This window comes from Scardinius erythrophthalmus, assembly GCF_964197995.2.
Source record: "Scardinius erythrophthalmus genome assembly, chromosome: 23".
Classification (NCBI taxonomy): Eukaryota; Metazoa; Chordata; class Actinopteri; order Cypriniformes; family Leuciscidae; genus Scardinius; species Scardinius erythrophthalmus.
In genome coordinates this window covers 9503683-9525745 of record NC_138243.1, presented here as the reverse complement: position 1 = coordinate 9525745, position 22063 = coordinate 9503683, and the positions used below count along the sequence as shown (strand labels likewise).

Genomic DNA, 22063 nt, shown 5'->3' with positions numbered 1-22063 from the left:
GAGTAAATTATGGGATAATATTCATTTTGGGGGGGAACTATTCCTAAATTAAGCTATTTACAAATAGCCCCAGTGATAATTTACTTTGGCTTCACTGAAACTGAAGTAAGTGTTCAGTAAGGTGAGGTCTGTCTGTGCTGGCAGGGAAGATCTCTCTTCTCTCGCGGGACAGCTGAATCAGCAGTGGGCAGGGGGAATATGGGCGCCCGGTCCCGCTGATACCTGCTGAGCAGCATCTGTGATAGCGCAGAGACAGCGAAGAGTAATCATATCTGAAATGCCTGCGACGAGGAAGATGGTAATCAGGAGTGAACACGGTGTCACTGTCTCAAGCTTGTTTTGGAAAAATAGCAGGCAGCCACTATAACGATGTTAAGAAACAGCTGACATTACATTATAGAGGAGAGACTTTTTCCCATTGTTACGCTGATAGAGTTAAAATCCCTTGACATTACTATAATAAGGATTTATATTATAATTATTTTGTGGAATATTATATCATATGGAAAGAAATCCCTTCCTATGTAGTATTTTTGCTGTGTTGTCCAGTTAAAAAAAAAAACTCTTAAAAACGTGTAATATCTTTCCTAATGTGTTCCAAAGTGAATTGTTATGCAACTCTTCAACAGAATTGAATCCTGGCTGTCAAGCTCCAAAAAGAAAAAATATTTTTCTCTTTGAAAAGAAAAGGGTTTCTTGTAAGGCGCAGCACATAATCAAGCTTTCACTGATGAATTAACAGCGAAAGAAAACATATTTTACCCAAGTTGAGAATGTGTTTGTATACTGAATTGAATGTGAAGACAAAAAGTCTGTTTACCGCAAAATTATCACCTTCATACTGAGCTGTCTTCATGTCTCTTATTAGCAGCTCTTTTAATGAACTTACAAGCAGGCTGTACTGGTTTAAAGGGGTCATATAATGGTACATGCACTTTTACAAGTTGATTGTACTGAAATGTGTGTTGGCAGTGCCTGTACACAACCATCATAAAATGATAAAAATCCATCCAGTGTTTTTTTTTTAAATCTCCTTATATGTTTTCCCCTCTCTCAAATCAAGCCGTTCGATTTTGTGACGTCACATGGTTGGACGCCCCTCCCACGATTGTTGATTGACAGCAGCGTTTCAACACAGACCCACCCTCGCGCCCTCGTGAGCGAGCTGTCAATCAGGCGCGTTCATTGTTGATACGCTGGAGCACTGTCTATGAGCAGAATGGCGTCTAAGCGATTGTGCCATCCTGTTCTTGGGTGCAATAAGGAACACAGCATCATTTTGATGTTCCTAAATCCGAACCGCTGAAGACGCAGTGGCTGAGTTTTGTTTTCGAAGGGAATATTCCCCACGATCAACGTCCATGCTTTCATGTTTGTGCGAATCATTTCACACACCAGACTGCTTTACAAACGAGGGTCAGTATAAAGTTTTGCTAAGAAGCTGCTCCTGAAAAATGGATCGGTACCAACTATTCGTGTTCCTGCTGCACCTCCAGAAGAACTGAAGTGAGTGTAACGTTTTATTAACCTTTATATTAATATTTATATTAATCTTTGCAAATCGCTAGCACGCTTCACGATGAATGCGGCTGTTTACACTCAGGTACATTACGGCATGTTTTCTATGTACGTACGACGTTCTCAATATAATTCATAATCCCACGTTTATAATGAACAACGCGTTATGGTTATTGTGTTACAAACGGTGTACCCACAGAACAGAGGGGCGGGGTGAGCAAAGCTCATTATCATTTAAAGACACATGCACTTAAACAGCGTGCTGAAAACAGAGCTGTTTTTGACCAGGTAAAATGAGTGTTTTCTTACAATACTAATGAGAATTTTTACAGACTTTTAATTTAGACCCTAAAGAACCATATTAGCTTGAACAAAAATGGCATTATATGACCCCTTTAAATCATTGAATGAACTCACTGAATCAGTCAGAGTAAATTAACTGACATCTGACACACATATTTTCATTGGCAAGCTTTTAAAATTAAAGGTAGGGCAGGTAATTTCGGAGGGGCTAGCAATAGCAAGCTAGCTTTGAAAGCATGAGATCCCACCCTCCCTTCAGAGCGTCTCCAAAGCCTCGCTTCCTTCAAAACAATGAACGCAGATTCAGCAAAGCTTCACAAAAGATGTCTTTAAGGTACACTGTGTGGGAATTTCTCCCATCTAGCGGTGAAATTGTATTTTGCATTCAAACGAATAAGTGCTCTCTAGCGCCTCGCTTTTTCAAATGCGCGTTGCAACTACGGTAGCCGTTATGCACCAAGAAGCTATGACAACATGTCTTCCAATATCACTTCATTGGGAAAAAATTGCCCACCCTACCTTTAAATGAGTAGCCAATCAGTACCGATTTCCATATCACAATGTGTAGCCATTTTTTTATGTGTGTGTGTGTGTGTGTGTGTGTGTAATAAACAATATTTATATTTATTAGTGCAGAACAAACATTAATTTGAAAGGTCTACGATTTTCTGCCAAGTTCATGCAAGGACATCCTTGTTCCCTCTAGGTATAAATTAGTACAAAAAAAAAAAGGACAGTGCTAAAAAAGCATAAAGTGTTGTGTGGCACAAACAACATGTTCGAAGAGAACCAGTCTGGAGAGAACAGACCTCTGTGGGTCATTTCCTGACGGTTCATTGGGGTCTCTCTAGCAACCAGTCCACCGGATCCCCGCTGGGTCTCTCATAGAAGTTCAATACAAACGTGCGAGTCAGTCAATGTCTGCGAGACAGCCACTGGTCATCTGAGGTTTAGCTCAATCTGTGTACAACTGATGCCTGGAAATAGCATGAGAAATGTACTTGAGGGTGTAATCGAATAGTTCTGCTGCTATGGACAGCAGTCAAAACAGTCTCTTCTGCCTGTCTCTGTCCACTTTTGATGAAGGCAAACCAGAGTGTTTCTGTTGCAGCTCATGCACGCAGTATACAGACCTTAATCTTGGTTTATACACTCAGTCTGTTGTCTTAAGTGTTTATAGAGCGTTATTAAAACCAGAGAGTCAGTGACTGATGGCTCTGTATGGAAAATCCACGCTTATTAATGTGCTGTTGACTGTTTTTGCCATTGCAGAAATGTTCTCCATTAGCAGTCGTATAAATTTGGTTTTAATTTTAACAAGGAAATGGAATCAAAGCTCAACTTCAATGAGCCGACAGCGAATCGCATTCGAATCTGAGGGAACCGAATCTGCCGTTAAAAACAATCAGCAATTAAAGCCTGGAATGAGGCTTTGAAACAAGATCACAGACCGCCGCTATAAGAGACTATCATTGTGTTCTTACATTACTAAGAGTTTTTCTCACTCGCTAATGGAGAAAGATTCCTAAATGAGCATGCATGCCTCGTTACCCCAGACGGGCCGGTTTTGATGTTCCAGTATTGAAAAGAGGGGAATGTACATTTTGTCCTTACATTTGAACTTTGTCACAATACAATGCAAAATGGCATGTGCGCTACATTCACTAATGGAGGCAACTCCAGTCACAGCCCTAACTCATTATAATCATTCATGGGAACATGCTTGTGGAGGAACTGCACATTTCTCATCTGTATGAAGGAAAAAAGCACTACAAAAGGGTCGTTTGCTTTTCAGACGCATGGTCCTTTTGCTTTGAGTAAATATGGCCTAGTTAAATACATTTTCATTGTCAATTCTAGGATTCTTGAGTTTCATTGTGGCTGATAAGGCAAAAACATCGTTTTTTCATGCATTGTCTGGTCAATTTTGAGATTTTGGGCTGTGTGGCGTCTCACAACTTATACACTTTGTGTTTATTTTATTGCACTTTATTTTCACCTGTAGATTTCAATTACAATGCATATCTTTAAAGTTGGTTTCTCAAAATGTGTTTTTATTCATGCACTTGTATCGGAAATTTCCTACTTCCTACTTCTGAAGTCGTGATTACGAGCTCGTCGCATTCAAGCGCTTTGTTGTCGGAAAGAGAAGGCATCATGGAAGACACCAGGTTTATTCTTGCCTATTTATTGGGAAAATCTTAGCCAAAATATTTAGCATCCCATTCATTGACATTTCGGTCAATATACAGGCTATTACTTGGATGGATGAGCTTTTTTGGGCTTCAAAATCTCAGGTACCATTCACTTCCATTATAAAGCTTGGAAGAGCCAGGATATTTTTTAAGTCATAGAAAGTCATATACACCTAGGATGGCTTGAGAGTGAGTAAATTATGGGATCATTTTCATTTTTGGGTGAACTAACCCTTTAACGACTGGACGAGGCGATATACGAGTTGTGGAAAAAACTAATAAAGCATACCTGTCAGAGCAGCAGTCATTCTGCCCTCCGCCATGTTTAAAGTTTATGGCCCGCAAAACTTGGGAACTTGGGTATCAGAATTATCCCTGAGCTTGCCAGAGGTAAATATATACGACTTGAGAGGGCGATCATGTCCAATTTTTAACTAGGAAACTCATATTTACGAGCATTCCGATAGCACGTGAAGGCAGCATTAAATACACCAAACTTTTATTCCTGACTATAATCTGAAGGTTTTTACAGAGGGGTTTGTTCATAATCATAAAGTGCATACAATTTTATTCCAGCTGTTGACAGTATTTTCTGATTTATGGAGTGATAAAAAAGAAATATCCCAAATCCCCTCGGTAAAAATCTTTTGACTCTAATAAGTCAACAGAATGTTTGGAATTCTTCATGTAATCAATCAAAGTATGATACTATCTATTAGTTAAATGTTTTACCCTTTCTACCTGGGGTGTCTTGCCTCAAAGGGATAGTTCAACCAAAAATGTAAATTCTGTCATCATTTACTCACCGTCATGTCAAAGTGCGGGTGGGGTCCAGTGCGGTTGTTTTGGACCCCATTGACTTTCATTGACGTGAGGGTGAGTAAATGGACAAAAACTCTATCTTTTTTTGTTTTAAACAGAAGAATGAAAAGTCTTACAGGTTTGAACTATCATTTTAAGAGCTGCAAAAGAAACTCATAATAACTATAAAAAAAAATAAGACACTTTCTGAAACTCTCCCATTGCACAAGATAGAGAGCATTTTAAGAAGATTACTTTAAGACTGACACTGGGGGAAAGGAAGACGATATTGAAAGTTTGTCTTGCAGACAACTTTGTGAAGTTCTTCAGACGTGGTTAAAGTGTTCATCTGTCTGCATGCTAATATTCGTCTGGGATATAGCGTGAGTGAGCAATTTCAAATGGTCTCAGGTTATTTTAGATAATGTCTCTTCTCCAGACACAATACCATTATCAAAAGATGAATCTTTCAGAAGTTCTTTCTCTTACAACGTCATTTACATTTCATTCTGTCAGAACAGGTTTTGTAAGTCAGATCTCAAAATCAGAGGAATAATTTTCTGTCTGCCCCCAGAAAGCAAAGTCACAGACAGTTTTAATGTTGTACTGAGAGATTATTAACTGAATTACAGTCAGAAGAACTGAGTGTCAAGGGGAAATGAGACAGAGGTCAAAGTTATATTTCAGGATGTCTGCTGTCAGCTGAAACTAGAAGTTTCTTTAACATGCTGTCATACACTGTAAAATCCCTGTTTATCTGGTTATTTCCCATTAAACAGCTGTGGTTGCCAGAAATTCACAGTAAAAAATAGTGACAATGTTTCCATTTGACAACTTATAACTGTATATTTGTTTTATCAATATACTAATATAATCTGACTTTTTACTTTAATATGTACCGATAACCACCACAATAGTACAGGTGGCACAGTAGAAAACCGCATGATGAATCAGAGCTCATCGTAAGCAGCCTGTTCATTAAACATTAATAAGTTACATTAACTAAATAACACAACACTAATGTGCATTAACGATAACAAGAATAAGAAGAAACAAAATTATTGTAAAAAATTTAATCATTTGTGATGTGTAATGCAGGGACTTCTGGGAATGTCCTTTTACTGTTTTTTTACAACATCATATCATTTGGTAAAGTATATGATATTCATAGTTTTACTTGCAAATTTGACAGTATTTTACAGTTAAATTACATATAATGTGTTAAACCATCACCATATATATAAGGTTACTTACAGTTAACATGTTTCTACTGTATTTTACTCTTTTTTTTAAATAAAATAAAAATATAATTTAAAAAAAGAAAAAAAAATATGTTTTAGTGTAGAATAAACACTGGTCTAGTGATTGTGGTCCTGCTTACCCTAAGTAAGGTAAGCGAAGAATATCTGAACGATTAGCATTTGAAATGAGCTTAATAAATACTGCACATAATTCATATTTACATAAGCCAGCCAATATTTGAATATAGCAAGCGAAACAATTTGAAACATTTTGTAAAAGTATTCATATAAATAATGGTTCCATTAGCATTTGGAGGCAAAGTTGAGCCACAGGTACAGCATAACATTCATAAAATTCATTTTACTTTTCAGTCTTGGCATACGTTTTAGAATGAAAAAAACCAACAACACTAACTTTCCTCATTTACATCCGTCAAATACAGTCAGGTGTACATGATGATCCCTTTATATACTGTATGTATATAATTTATATAATGTAAACATAATTTGATAGATGAAGGGGCTGACGCATCTTACCCCCACTCTCACCTCAAAAACAACAACCTTTCACTTAAATCGTAAGTTCGCCGATTTTGTATTGCTTCAATTTCAGTAGTTTTTGTAAAGGAATGTCTACTCTTTCTCTGTTACCTGGACCGAGAAATTCACATTTATTTGTCAGCAAAAGTGTTTGCATCATCTGACTTTTGGCCAAGCTCCAGGACTTTCATGAAAACGACAGATTGTACTTCCACGTTTTTGTATCCCTGCACACGGAGAGTCTGATCGACAAAAGGTTATTAACAAAACAGTGTTGTTAGAGTAGGGTTATCACTGAAAACTGCATCATACTTTGTCTACAGCGTTATGGTAAACACACTATGGCAGGAGCTTTCTTACCTGAATTTGGAATTTGGGCAGAACTGACAGATCAGTGGTTTACTTACAATTGTTTCGCCTCCTTTTGGGCTCAAACTGTGCTCGTTGTTTGAAATGTTGACTACAAACACAGAGGTTTTTTCAGATTTCTTTCAACCGTGGTGTTCGCAGCCTTACGTTCCCACTCCCGTTTTGTTTTTACATTCCCAGCATCTATAAATGTGTGTGTCAATTTAGCTCTAGATCTTGTTTTGAGTCTGGTTTATTGGAAATCCCTACAAGCCAATGAAAAGAAACAGCCTCCATCTAGTAGTTTTGTGGGTTATGAGGACAGCTGGAAATCACTGTAGATGACTAATCCATAGACAGGGAAACACTATGACTAATCACTATTGAGATGATGAGCCATAGAGATGCCGGCGTTCCTTACGCTTTAGTCAGAAGAGAGCTCAAAGCCTCCCAGATGACTAAAACAAGAGAAAATATCAAAAGGAGGACAGCTTTACACATTGTTAAATGGGTCAATGACAAAATAATTGGAAATGTTTTTAAAATTAATTTGAATAATTTTTGGGGGCAAAAATATCAGGATGGTATCTTGATATCACAAAGCAAAATGCCCCTTTGAAAGAATAAAATTCTTGAAAACAACCCCTTATTACCTATTTTGCCATAATCACTATTATTAGTATTTTTTAGAAAAGCATTTATAAATATTTGCAATTTTTTGTCTGCCAAAAAACACCATAAGACAGGAAATGATCTCATATAGAGAGAGCCCCTGAAGACCCCAATTACAGTGTCAAGGTCAGTAAGCCTAGATAATGTTCTCGTCCATTATTCACGAGACGAAAAAGTGAAACACGATACCATCCTACAAGCAAATGACGAAAGACAACACATTTGTCCTTCTTCTGCCTTTATTTTCCATGTTGCTCAGTGGAAATGATGCATAAATACACATAAACACTGTCAAACATGTGAATGACTTGATGCCACCTTGGTAAACTGCTAAAAGTCTTTTTTCTTTCTTTCTTTCCAGTACAAAGATGTCCTTTCCAGAGACTAATCTGTAACAAATGTACAAATATTTGAATTACAAAAAGGCAGCTGAACTGGTTCGGAGGGTATAAAATTGTAGTAGATATAAATAAAACACAAGGTGATGGCCGAGTTTGACGATGACTAAGCATTCGAGCTGTTTTTCAAAGGATACCTGCTTTTGGAAGTGTGGCTGATGTGGCACATGACTGGTTTGGTGGCTCTTGCATTAGCTTCCTCTGTTCACGTGTCTGGGAACTCATCTAAACGGGAGAACTTTGAGACTAGAGGAGGCGTGCTTATGCAAAGAGAGTGTTTTACATTCAGGGCCAACAGAATTACAAAAAGATTCACAAACAAATAATGCGATATCCAAAACAAGCACATGGTCAATACATCATGCATACAAAATCGAAGGCTGTGTCAGTGTTCACCTACAGGGACTGATTGTGGTTTTAGTGTCCGTGGTGAAAAGACAAAGTCAAACCGGTGTTAGATTTTTCAGTAGGGCTTTGTCAACCATTACCGTCCAAGATAAAGAGATAGATGAGGAAAACCCTGGATATGTTCAGCTTTGAAATAATACTAGACCAAGTTATAAAAACACCTCCGTGTCCTCAATGATCTTAAAATCAAAAAGGTCCGTTTATCTAAATCTCCAATCGAGTGCGGCTCCATGCTGTTTAGAGATATTACATGACAGGAGAAGATTTTATTATGTTTTTTTAAGACTCAGGAATCACTCATAACTCCACTTTTCACTTCACAGCCACAAATATTTAAGACGGCAAATCTGAATTACATCTAAAGACTGTCATTTGTGAGAACACACACTGAAACGTTTGTTTTAAAAATACATTATCACTCACATTAAGGCTTTTAAGTACAAACTGGCAACTCTCACTCACTCAAACACGCATTCACGCATTTTATTGAGTGTAATCACTCAATAAAACAAACTACGGACTACATGACTTCCAGTTGCCCTACGTGACCAAGCATATGATTAAATCATCTATTTAGGAGCAATGTGCAACTAGGTCTGTATTAAAAAGAACTGATATAACCATTTTACTGACAATGGTAATCGTGTGTTCTGGGTTAATACGTGTGGTTTGAGAGAAGGTATCAAACTTCAGGGCTGAAGTACCTTCTTTTTCTGCAGATATGCATCCTTACGTGAGGATTTACCAAAGTCCATTTTTCCATGGCTCAATTAGTTTCACCACAGTAACAAAGTTAAAGTAACTACGTAGTTTACACAACGGCCATGGTGACTGGAGATGTGCTGGCCTGTGGTGAGTTGGCGATGGGTAGTGTCTGAGGGATGCTGGGAAGTCGTCCCTGGGTCATATCCTGCCTGCGTCCTGGTCCTTCTCCTCCAGCAGATGAATGAGCTGACCAAAGCTCTCCTTTACCACGTCCATGTTGTCCACCGTGCTTCCCTCCAGAATCCAGCTCTTGCCTCGTGCCAGAGGTTCCAGCTCAAAATATTTCTTTATCTGTGTGTGAAAAGAGATGGAGAAAGAAATGAGGCTCAATTAAGTGGAAACTTCTTACACTATCAATCAACCTTATTTTTAACTTGTGTCATTGTAACTTCCACTTATTTTAGCTGTACAAAAACAGTCTGTTGCGCTGCGTGATATTCGAAACTGGTATTTGCTATCATACTATTTTAATGAATTATCATAATCATAAACAGACTGTTTTGTAGAGCAAATAGCGTCATCGTTTAGTTATTTCCCTAACTAAGTTATTTCCCTATCGCAGCTAATGAATCGAAAGTCTGGCACATTCACAGAAAAAAAGCTTACTTCCGCATTGCAAAAAAGGTGGATAAACTTGGAGTAAAAAAGTTGCATAAAAAAAAAAAAGTGTTCTGATGGACCGAAAACAACATGAACAAAATAGTGCTAAACGCAAAAAAGTGCAAAAGAAGCTTATGCACTTTTAATGGTAGATAAAAAAAATTACTTCCCAAATATATTGTTGTTGACATCAAAGATGGTGTATCTGATCAAACTTGTCGCATATTCATTGGTCATTTAGTAGAAGCAATAGTCAAGTTTCCATCCAAATTTGCTAATTTAACTTATGCACAAAATTGGAACATAAAACATTTGAGAATAAAGCAGGGTTTCCACTTCCTGGGTAATTGGTGCAAAATATTTGTAATAAAAATGCAATCGGGGAAAGCCACTGTGGCTCTTTTATCCTACATCATAAATGACTTGCGTCTCAGAGACGGAACGCAATATTGTCATGTTATCTTGCGTTCGGATGCCTTGTGTTTGGGAACGCAATCGTGTGAGATGCTTCTGGGAGTTCATTATACCAAAACATTTTAATGATAGACTTTAGCTCAGGCATTGCATATTGACCAAATCAACATTTGAGATGTTGTGCAATGAAATTGCTCCACTGGTTAGTCCAGTTATCCAATCGCATCCACAGTTGAGGCAAAGTGTTTTTGTTGCGCATAAAGAGATATGCATATTTTTAAAATGTATGCACATCTTAGTGTTTCTGTTCAGGTTTTTTTTTTCTCTTTTTTTTGCGATAATCCAAAACTTGCTTAAAAATAGGTGGATGGAAACATAGCTGTAGAGAATAAATAAACTAAACTGCTTAGACTTGTTTAGCAGGTTAGTCATCTAATTGTTTCTTTAAGAGTGGTCATAATGTTTTTTTTTTACTTAAACAGTTAGCATGACTTTTAACAAAATTGCTAGGATATGTTTTTTTTCTGGGTATACTATTTATATCTATCTATACTACATCTAACTGATAAACTAGCACTGTAACAAATCAATCCTGAGATCAGACTGTTAGTCTGCAGATTAAAACAAGATTTTTCAACAAACTTTTGGCTGTGTTTGTTATTTTGGAACAAGTTTCCCCTACTGACCAATAAGAACGCAGGCTGAATTGTATCTGTAAATATTCATCTGTAAATGAGTTCCAAAATAAAACAACAAGATCTTTATTCTACTGAAGTTAGAAAGTATGTGGTATCGGCCAAGAAATTCCAATGTATTAGCCAGGGGAATATGAGGACAAACTTGTAGTACTAGCGCCAGTCCTTTTCAACGGGGCAGAAATGGGAGGGGAGACAGGAATGCGATCAGTGTTCGCTATGGTAGATGATTTGGAGGAAAACTTTAGATAACAGGAGAGAAAAATTAAATTTTAATGAGCAAACATGATGAGCACTTGACTTGACAGTGCTTGACTGAACACAGCATTTATGAGATAGAGGATGTTTCTTCTGATTATAAGCAGCTCTGTGTTTTCAGAATTTCCAAGGCAACAATAGAAAGCAACAAACATAAAAATTAAACAAGTTATTTCCAAGCTCTTCAGGAAAGATCCTCTCATTGTGAATTAAAAAAGCCTATTGCCATGTACAATGGTCTCAAAAGATATTTCTGAATGCAAAATGATACTTTAAAAAATTACAAAAAAGTAGCATCTGCAAAAACTTTTTTTTTTAGTACAATCAGAGTGACCACAGGTGTAGTTCTACACTTTAACATAATATGAATATCTAAATACTCATAAAATTCAAAGCTAATGTAATACTTTGTATACATAACATTTTTGTTAGGCTATATCTTCAAATAAATCCATGAATGTGGCTTACATTTTGGACTCACTGCATGCTTTGCTAAACATTCATCAGTAAGAACTTAAAAGGTTAGTTCACCCAATAATGAAAATTATCCCATAATTTACTCACGCTCAAGCCATCCTAGGTGTATATGACTTCTTCTTTCAGCCGAACACGTTCAGAGTTCTAATACAAAATATCCTGGCTTTTCCATGCTTTATAGTGGGATTGAATGGTACCCTAGCCCAAAAAAGGTTGGGTCAGAGGTCACTCGTCCGACGGAACTCGACTTGTGTTAGGCTGCTGCCGGACGCCAGAGGTTGTAGTTTATAAAGTTATAAACATGGATTTTTTCCTTACAAACTCATGACTATGCTTCAGAAGGCCTTTATTGACCCCTTGGAACTGTATGGATTACTTTTATGATGGATGGATGCGCTTTTTTGGGCTTAAAAATCTAAGGTACCATTCATTCCCATTATAAAGCTTGGAAGAGCCAGAATATTTTGAATAAAACTCAGATTGTGTTTGGCTGAAAGAACAAAGTCACAAACACCTAGCATGGCTTGAGGGTGAGTAAATTATTGGGTCACTGGATCATTGGATGAAACCCTTTAAGGAATAAAATATTGAACCCCACTTATGGACATAACACTGAGACAAATTTCCAAAATGTCTTACTTTGTGTCCACAGAAGTAAGTCACAAAGGTTACAAAAGTCATGAGGTTGAAAAAATGCTGACAGAAAGTATAATTTTAGGTTGAACCTTCTAAAGATCTGAAAGAATAGCATGATGCCAGAAAAACCTTGACCTCAACTTGAACAACAGCACTTAAACATCCAAAAATGTCCCTGTCAAAGTGATTCCTTCCCCCCAGCTCCTAATTTATGATTCCACCCAAATCGTTGACCTCTAACCTTAGGGGACTTAAAGAAGCCCAGAATAAATACGGAGTAAGCCTCTAGCACAGGTGTGAAAAGTGAAGGCTGAGAGGCTAAATCATTTCAAATGCTGCACTCGCATTATTTATTCCTGACACAAAAGAATCACACTGTATTTTCCTCTTGTTTTGGCGGTGTTTCTGGAAGCCGGCCCGTCTCGTCACCTGATTGGCTCAGTCCCAAACCTCCCTGCTGTGGAGAGAGACTACCCCACTGGGAGCACTTCTTCAAGCCTGGCCTCTGATTCCACATTTAAACTCACTCACAGCACTGAAATACATGGCATCAGTGTCACATCTAGGCAAACACTGAGCTTAACTGACAGCCAGCGGGAACGTGCCAAAAAGCCGTTGGAATTTCTTACTTCCCTTTGAGAGTGCAATGAAAGGAAAAAAAATAATGAAAAATCAAACAAAACATCCTTTGAGCCAACGCTTTCCTATTATGCCAAGAATGTTGATTAAGATTTCCCTGTCTGGGACTTCATTGCTACAAAATTACCCAATCCTGCTGCTTCGAAGAGCAAGAACAAACTTGGAACGCGAAGCCATATTTGTCTATTGTTTCACAGTGAAACATATCCAGGCCTAAAAAAGCAAGTGTAACATTTAAAAAAGACAGGAGGTTTAGGACGGACTCTACCAGTGACGTTCATGAAAAATACTGATGAATACTGAAGATGATACTGGCTGATACAGAGTGCTGGTATGTCTGACGGCAGCTGATACAGCAGAAAATGTATCATCTCTACCCTGAACAATTGCTAAAAATACAAGACAGAAGAGATGGGTCAGAATGGTCAACTTTCAGCAGTGCTTTATACTTTGTTTACATGTATATAGAAATTTCTGAAAAAGAATCACAAAAACACTTTAAACGTTGCCACACAGCCATGCCAGGCCAGTAGTTGGCGATATTGTGCCATAAAGATTTTATGCAAAAAAACACTGAAGAATGTGTACTACTTAACTGATGCAGTATATGCATACTCGTCCATATAGTCGTATGATCATTTTAACGATTGTAAACGTTATCTATGACAACCGACCCCAAAAAACAAATCAGTGTTCCACTATTGCAGTCAAAATTCCTTCCTGTCGAATTCCAGCACATTTTTATAAACTGTTGCCATGTGCAAATGGTTCTCATGAAGTATATTACAAAATCTGTTTCACCAGTTCACGCACAGCATTTTGAAAAACATTTCCAAAAACCTGTTTTCAGTAAACTAAAACATTGATAGGAGACCAAAATGCAGTGAAAACTTATGTCCTGTCAATCAAAATTTGGTGACAGATAACTCATGCGGTGAAGAAAATATCTCTTGTGTGGCTTAGGTGAAAAAGAAATTGTGATTTTCAGGAGGAAAAACAAAACAGTCAAATTATAAATAAAGAAAGAGAACAAAAGCAATAAAATCATTTATTTTTGAAGTTGCCGATTTAATTATACTAGGTGTAAAACAAGGTGTAAGTAAAAAATAAAAAGCAGAATCACCAAGGGGTTTTGGCGGATGTTGTTCTAAGAAATCAGATATTGGTATCAGCACACAAATATGATTACACAAATTTTAGAGTGTATCCCAACTGAGAAACCTTGAGTAAGCCCAAGATGAATCTAACCTCAGGCCATGTGCAAGGCTCACATGGCGCCAACTAAATCAGCAAGTTCTCCAAGCCCGATTGGCTTTAACACCTGGTTTACTGCAGATCTTTTTCTTTATGACATGTTTGGATATGAAGTCTTTCCGGTGTCAGTGGGATAAACCCTTACTGGAGACAAGCCGTGACTAAATCACTTTGTAAGAGACCTGACTACGGATGCCCCTGCACAAAGTCAGAAGCTCATGGGTTCCAGGTCAGGGGCCGTGAACAAGCCTCTTGGCCTATGTGCTTTCATAGTGTGCTCGCCAGGCCATAGAGCAGATTTACAGTAAATCAATTTGCGTAAAGCTTGACGGTTCACATCTGGAATTGCAACAGGATAAAAAGGAGCTGGGATTGAGCGAATTAACTGCAGCATTGCAGGACTGCAAGGTCTCTTATTGGTGCAACTACCAGCCTCCAATCAGTTGTCCTCTTGCCCTGTACGTTTGTGTGGATTGACCTTCACTTGAGGAACTCACCCACAAAGAAAGAATATACACCCACAGACGCACCCCCTCAGGCACTGACAGGTGACCTGCTGGCAAGCCCACATCAACAAAGCTGCTCAAACTATAATCAACAAATCCATCTGATATCCATCAGACTCTGAACTTTGTACACTTAACCACACACACACGCAGACCCACCTGCAGATCTGCTCCCCAAAAAGGGAGAAATTCCCCAATTACAGTGCTCATTTCTTCAGCATACTGCAAACATTTTCGATTGGGAGATTCATTTCAAGGATCATATCACAACGAGTTTCTAAAGATAGGAATGTGTAAGCATTGTGATATTCATCAATTTCGAAGAGAAAAACATAAAAAGGTTTTCAGTCCAAAGATGGAGCTGAAGCAAACGATGGAGAGCACACCTCCTCCCCCAATAGCTGAGACTCTGTCCAGTTGTTTTGCAGAGCTCTAGTTTCTGTTATTCATGTGTTAAATCAGGCTCATTCCACAGCAAACCACAGCAGTTCCATGGGCCCCCTCTATTCACATGCTGGAGGCTGCACTCCCTTTCTGAAGAGATTTCCTCATATTAATAAATGGAACAGTATTTCATGCAGGGCAACGAAGGCCCTGTCGCTGGGGATTCCTCAGTGAAGAAACATTCCTGACAAAGTAGCTCAGAAGAAGAGCTTTAGCCAAAATCGTGTTCAAGTTTCAAAACAAAAAGTGCTGGCCAAGCAATACGGGTATACATGTGCATGTATTAGAGGTGTATACATGTGCGTTATATATTGCTCAATCTCTCTTGACAGGAACGTCTTTGCAAATCTAGAACATGAACAAAGAGACAAAGTTGCAACAGACAGATAGTTTATGCTGTCAAATGTGGACAGAACTAAATTAATCGAGATCACTGGATGTCTCCATACACCTGAGATGAAAAAGACCATCTGCTCCGATGCCATGACCCCCCCCAAACAAGCATAACTTCCCGCTGTCATGACTAGTGTTGGTCGGCTCTTATGTAAGCATGTGTTTGAGTTACGGTGATGACTGAAGTGGAGTTCAGAGTTCTCATAACTCACCGAGTCTGGCTCCAGAACATTGGGAACACATTAAAAGGAGCTGAACCTGCCCCCCTGGATATCTTCAACAACACTTTACCTAAACTTAATCCCAACCGGGAGCCCCACGCCATATCAGCAGTGATTCATAGACAAAAATTTTAACTTTGATACTATCCCAGAAGACAGTCATACATTTGCTATTTCACTTTCCTTTACACTTGTTCACACCCGTCTAGCGTAACACGCTCAAAAGCAAATGTTAGGCAAGGCTTGCCGCTCAGACTCACAGGACTGCAAATCAAATTGGTTAAAAATACCTTATTGTAACAGTTGCTCATGGGAGAAGTAATTCAATTAGAGCCCATGGTCTGCAAAGGTATAAATAGTCTATTACAAGATGAGCAATCTGGTGCCCCTTTCTCCACATAATGCTGGTTCCTGGACAGGTGCCTATTCTTAAATCAGTAAAGATCTCTCTTGACAGGAACGTCTTTGCAAATCTGGAACCATGGCCAGGATTGAAAACCAATGTTCTACAGAGTTTAAGGAGAAATTAGCCTCCCAGTTTGCACCGACACCTTCTTGGAGAAAAAGCAGTATGGGTTAACCCAAGGACACTGATTAAGTTCTGCTTAAAAGATGGTCTCCAGTACTACAGTAGCTAGAATTTAAAACATGTCACAGATCCCCTGAAGCTCTTCTGTCAATGCTTGTATCTGACCTATTGCAGAATTGTCCTGCTTGCACAGTCTGTACTATACAGACGGTGGGCATCAACTCCCAGACTGTAAGTGATGCGTCTGCTCAGAGTGCAGAGGAAACAACACTAATTGCCATCACAGAACCATAAAGGATGTTCTAGTACATGATGTCTCCCTGTATTATGCTTTGTGCACCACGATAAATAATATACCATGATTTCGATGAAAAAATGTTCTTTGGTTTGCGTGCATCTCGATACATCACATTGTCAAAAACGCACATTTGGACTGCAAGAATTTGGATATTTCAACTGCATCGTCTATCCAGGATCCATGACCATATGGTACACAAGCAGACGGCTGCTGGTTGTTCAGAAACTGGGTGCTGCCACATGCAGTACTTCTGTCTGGTGGCAGTGCCCAGTTTCTGAACAACCAGCAGCCGTCTGCTACACATTGACCTCTCTCAGCAGAATGCCCTGAGTCAGGCTGCCAGCCGAGCCAAACAATAAAGTCTGGCCAGCATGTTTTTTTTTTTCCGAGCCCAGACAGAATACAGAGTCCAACCAGCCAGACAGATCTTCCACAGTTCAACCTCCTTCAGGCAGACAAGATGGCCTTTGTCTTCGTGTCTCAAACACATCTTTCAGGACAAGGAAAAATTCCTCCCCCCAAAAAACATTCAATTGATGGCGCCTGATGTCAATGAGGACTTCTCTAAGATATTCCTCGCCCCTTTCTACCATGTATTTTAGGGATGCACAACAAACTACTCAGGACCACTTACATAAAGTGCCGTAAGGTATGTTGTACATCTTATTGCTCGATGTTGGTCAACACGTTGAGATTCAATTCTATTGTATAGCTAAATTAATTTAGCGAGAAAGCAATGTCCGGGAATGAGAGTACTCTTAAGCAAGCATGAGTACTGAAAAGGGTCAGTGAGGACATGAAGAGGGCAGATAAGCCAAAGACCAAATACATTTGCTTGCCAGCTCTCTCTGTATGGAAAGCGATGTAAAAACGGTACCTGCATGGATTAGTCGAGAGGGTTCAAAGACATCTGTCATCTGAAACAGGTCCAGTTCTGGAGCTTGAGGGTCTGTGTGTCTCCCACTCATGTTGGTTCTGTGTGCATCCATCTCTATCAGTCATAACTTTATTAAAGCCAGATGTTACGGGTGCCCTGTCTACTTCCAGAGCCGTGGTAATTTTATTATCACTCTAAATCACAACCCAGTGAGATCAGCCACAGGAGAAGGGGAGGGGGTGTGGGTCATGCAGGGGAAAACCGGGCAATTCTTTTAAAGGTAAGACATTGACCCCTTCCATTACCGCATGGGGGGAGCTGCTTCCAAAGAGCAGATGGGTAGATGGGGGCAGTAAATTACACCGGTGACTGTGACTCTGCTGGGTAGAGTTTCAACTGCAGAGCCCTTAGAATTGAGGACCATAGAGCTCAAGGGATACCATATATCAAAGATACAAGAGTCTTTCTCGTAAGCATGAGGAAGGGATTTAAAAATTACACACACACCTGTAATGGTCAACACTAGTATGGTGGTTTGAAACAATGTCAAACATATTACCTAAGAGTTGTAGAACTGGTTTAGAAAAGCATCTTCATTCTAATTCATTTAGATTTTGGTGGTAGAGGACAGTCAAATTAGACAGATGGGAATATGGACAGGTTACGCGACATTCCCTGATTCTCCATAACCATGAGCAAAACTGAAGAAGAAAGAAACCAGACAATATTAAATATAGTTTGCCTTGCAACAAGGATAAAATATTTATAGTTGCATTAGAATATAAAATATTAAAAGTTGGCATGAAAGAGAAATGTATCACCATATGTATTTTTCTAATATTAAAGATCTTATTGTAAAAGATTCATCCATCCATATGTTTAATATTTTTACCTTGTAATTTCCACCATTACATCGTGACATTTACATTTTTTTCTCATGAATATTAATTACATGCTGTTTAGCTTGGGTAGTCACTAGTTATAGTAGTATTTCTATTTACTGCTTCTGCATTTGCTCAGTCCACGGCCAACGTAAAAAAAAATTGAGGTTCACAGACGTCATTTTACACTGTTGGCTACATTTTGTTTTTCTTCGCACTCTGGCCAAGCAAAACAGAACTCTTAAAATACAATGATAATCTCCCTAAATGTGGAGTGAATGGATTCTTTTCCTGCTCAAAATATAAAGAGAAGTTTGTTGAGTTTTTCTTGGTAATATGAATCAATTTTTCATTAATAAATATAGTAACACATTGAAATGTTTGATTTTATGGACATCTTAGTTTACTTTTACATAATAAACTATTTTGGTAGTGTGCTGGACCAGTGAAGAGCCTCTGGTCTGAATCATGGGGTTCATTAGGCAGAAGCATCTTTGCATGATCAAAATGAGAGAGAGAGAGAGAGAGAGAGAGAGAGAGAGAGAGAGAGAGAGAGAGAGAGAGAGAGAGGGGGGGGGGGTGAAGGAGCAAAAATGGACAGCACTGATCTTTCCCACAGCAAGTAAAATGAGAGACGGACGAAGGGGTATAAAGCCAGACAGACACCCAGACAGTGGAGTGAGTGTGTGCGTGTGGTATGAGGGAGAATGGTGTTTCTCCTGCTGATCTGACACTGGCCTTGGCATCCAGCACTGAAAACCATGCCAATGTCGGCTGAGCAAATTCCGAGCCCCCGAGGAAAACAACAAACGGGTCTGTTGTTCGGACCCAGATTGCTGTGTGACCACGAAGGACACAGATTCCAGTTTTGCACTGCCTGAACTGAGCTGGTCCCTCACATCACTTCTTGGATCTACTGTAGTCTTGTGTTAACATACTAACCGAATGGTACTAACTGGTTCTCTCTTCTAGGTCTTCATCAATTTTGTCTTGTCACAACTTTTCCCCGTCCATTTGGCTCTGGACTGTCAACAGTCCAATGATATGATGACAGATTTCCATATCTGCAAGTAAAGAAATTCGCCATTCCCTATTCAGATCTCAATCATCAAAATATGCTTTGCATGGCTACATTTGTACCCTTATGCAACCTTAATTGTAGCCCCTTGTCAACTTGGCACAAGTTTGCACACAACGAGGAGAGAATTATACGTTATTTTTCATGTGGTTGTTAAGATAGTTGCGCATTGGTTTATTCAATTTCAATACAATAGGTCCCCACTGCCACATTTTCAATCACTTGTATTATTCTCACACTCAAACATCTCAACAGTTCCTAAATTTACTTATTCGTCTCATCTTCACAAAGCACAAAGGAAAACATAATCATAAATCTGGTAGTCAACACAAATGGGTTCTCTTGAAATAAAAAATTTTCAGACATACAAATCACAACCCTTCCTGCATCATATTTCATTTGCAAGACTGAATTTTTACACTTGAAAAATTCCAATCCAAACACAGTTGGGCAAAACTGAGTAAGTGCTCTCAACCAGTAGCAGCCTTTGCCATGTTTCACCCATTTCACTAGAAACGGGTCTCGCAGGAGAAGGGGCCTCCTAGGGCCACCAAGGTCGGAAAATAATGGGGGCTTGAAGCAAAAATGTCTATAATTAATAAAAATTTCCCCGAAATCCAAGATATGGTGCAAAACATATCTCTGTATATGTTCTTGGTTTTAATATTTATAAGCAATACCACAAGAGCAAGAGTGCTGTTTTCCCAAACATTAGAATGTTTACAAAAGTGATTTTGATTTTATACAACAGTTCAATAAACAAAAAGTGAATATTAGGTGACTTACATTTTAGACACAGTATTGTACATTTTTTCTCAATTTTGCCAACGAAAAAAGTTGCACACATTTGAGCCATTGCACGTCTCCAAGCAAGACAGATTCAGTTTCGTTACTAAATGAATCCATGTTTTTCAATGAATCTAAATGAATCAGCCGTTTTAAACAAATTGTTTGACTGAATGAATCAATGACTCTCTCGTTAAGACAATAGCTGTGACCGAAATGCTAACTGTGACTAAAGTAAAAACTGTCATGTGAAGGCCAAGTGTTGTAACCCATACTAGGAATTTGGCCTCTGCATTTAACCAATTCGAGTTAGTGCACTCACATTAAGAGTAGTGAGTAGTGAAAACGCATAGACCCTGTCCCAAATGGAACTCTAAGCACTCTGGGTCTTCTGCGGAGTTCGCTTCAGTGCGGGCTCGGCAAGAGTGCGCATCGAGGGTGCATATCGACCGCAAAGGGGGCGCTCGCCTGACACCTAAAATGACAAATGGGACACCCTAAGGTCTCATGGACTTAACGGACATGCGCACGCGGCAGCCATTGAAAGTCCACAAGACAAAAAGTGCATATGAAGTGTGCCATTTGGGACAGGGCCATCCACTGCAAACCAATGACACACACTGAGCACTGGGCAGCCATTTTGCTGTGACAACCAGGGAGTGATTGGGGGTTAGGTGCCTCACCTCAGTCATTTCCTGCCGGTATTGAGAATCAAACCTGCAATCTTTGGGTTACCAGTCTGACTCTCTAACCATTAGGCCATGCCTAATGTTGGTAGTATAAATGAAATACGGACATACTACATCAGCCATGTTGTTACTGTTATTGCGTCCTACCAGCGTCAGTTGCATCGTTTTACTTCATAAATAATGGGATAGTAAAGTGTCCATCGAATGCACATTTCAGAAACTCTGCTAAAGTAGCGAGGTCTTTTCGCCTACTGTTTTTCATTCGGACATACTACTCTTTTGGCATTTTAACATTTTACTTGTAAATGTTGGAGGTATTGTTGTTGTATCTTTCTAGAGCTGTCAGCTTTGAAATAAGATTAATCATTAATAATGCTTAGCAAGTATTATGCTTCCATTTAAATATTTTCCATATAACATTTCAATAATTTATTTAGGCTTTAGTAAAAAGAGAAATAAAACCTAATCATTAATTTTTGCAAACAATGCACTGTCTTTATAAATAGCAAGACACTTGCTATTTTTCAACACAGTTTAAATGAGTCTGCATACATGAAAATATACAGCTGCCTGCATATTTTATGAAGAGGGTCCCTCGCAAGGGGATCCTAAAATTTGGGGGTCCCTGGCAATTAATTATATGTGAAAACTCTTGACATAGTTGGATTTCTTGGTTTACTGGAATGAAATGGTCATCCAGGGGCAAGACAGATGATCCATCACAGTTCACACCCTGAAATATAAAACAAAACAGGTTGATGCTGGCGTACAGGCCACTTTCATGCAAACCAGAATGCGAAGCAGACCACCATTTGATACGTTAAGCAATTTATATCTGGCAAAAATGAAAAACGACCTGAAATATCTCCACAGACTAGAGTGTGCAGATGAAGTAGTATAGAGGGAGGATTGTATTTCAAGACAACTTTTAACAGCAAACTGCTTTGCAGTTTCTTATTGGCTATGTAGACTTATAGACCATATGGCAAATGCTGCGTTGTCCCAAGTACACAATACACTGCTTGTTAGCACGAATATCTAATCAGCCAATCTCATGGCAGCAACTCAATGCATTAAGGCATGTAGACATGGTCAAGACGATCTGCTAAAGTTCAAACTGAGCATCAGAATGGGAAAGAAAGGAGATGTAAGTGACTTTGAACGTGGCTGATCTGCTGGGATTTTCATGCAAAACCATC

The 22063-nt window shown here is 38.9% G+C and overlaps 1 protein-coding gene across 2 annotated transcripts in view; it reads right to left on the bottom strand.

Moving 5' to 3' along the window:
• Positions 1–7813: 7813 nt before the first annotated feature.
• Positions 7814–22063, bottom strand: part of arl15b (ADP-ribosylation factor-like 15b) — a 47341-nt gene continuing 33091 nt past the window's right edge. The window contains exons 5-6 of one of the 2 annotated variants that reach the window (XR_014029287.1): positions 8154–9480; positions 7843–8007 (exon numbers count right to left, since the gene is read on the bottom strand). Coding sequence is in view for 1 of the 2 variants with exons in the window: in XM_081354480.1 (XP_081210606.1) it covers positions 9328–9480 (153 nt within the window). In the remaining variant the exon portion in view is untranslated. Of the gene's footprint in view, positions 9481–22063 lie in introns of both variants that reach the window. The other variant, XM_081354480.1, reaches the window with a different exon arrangement.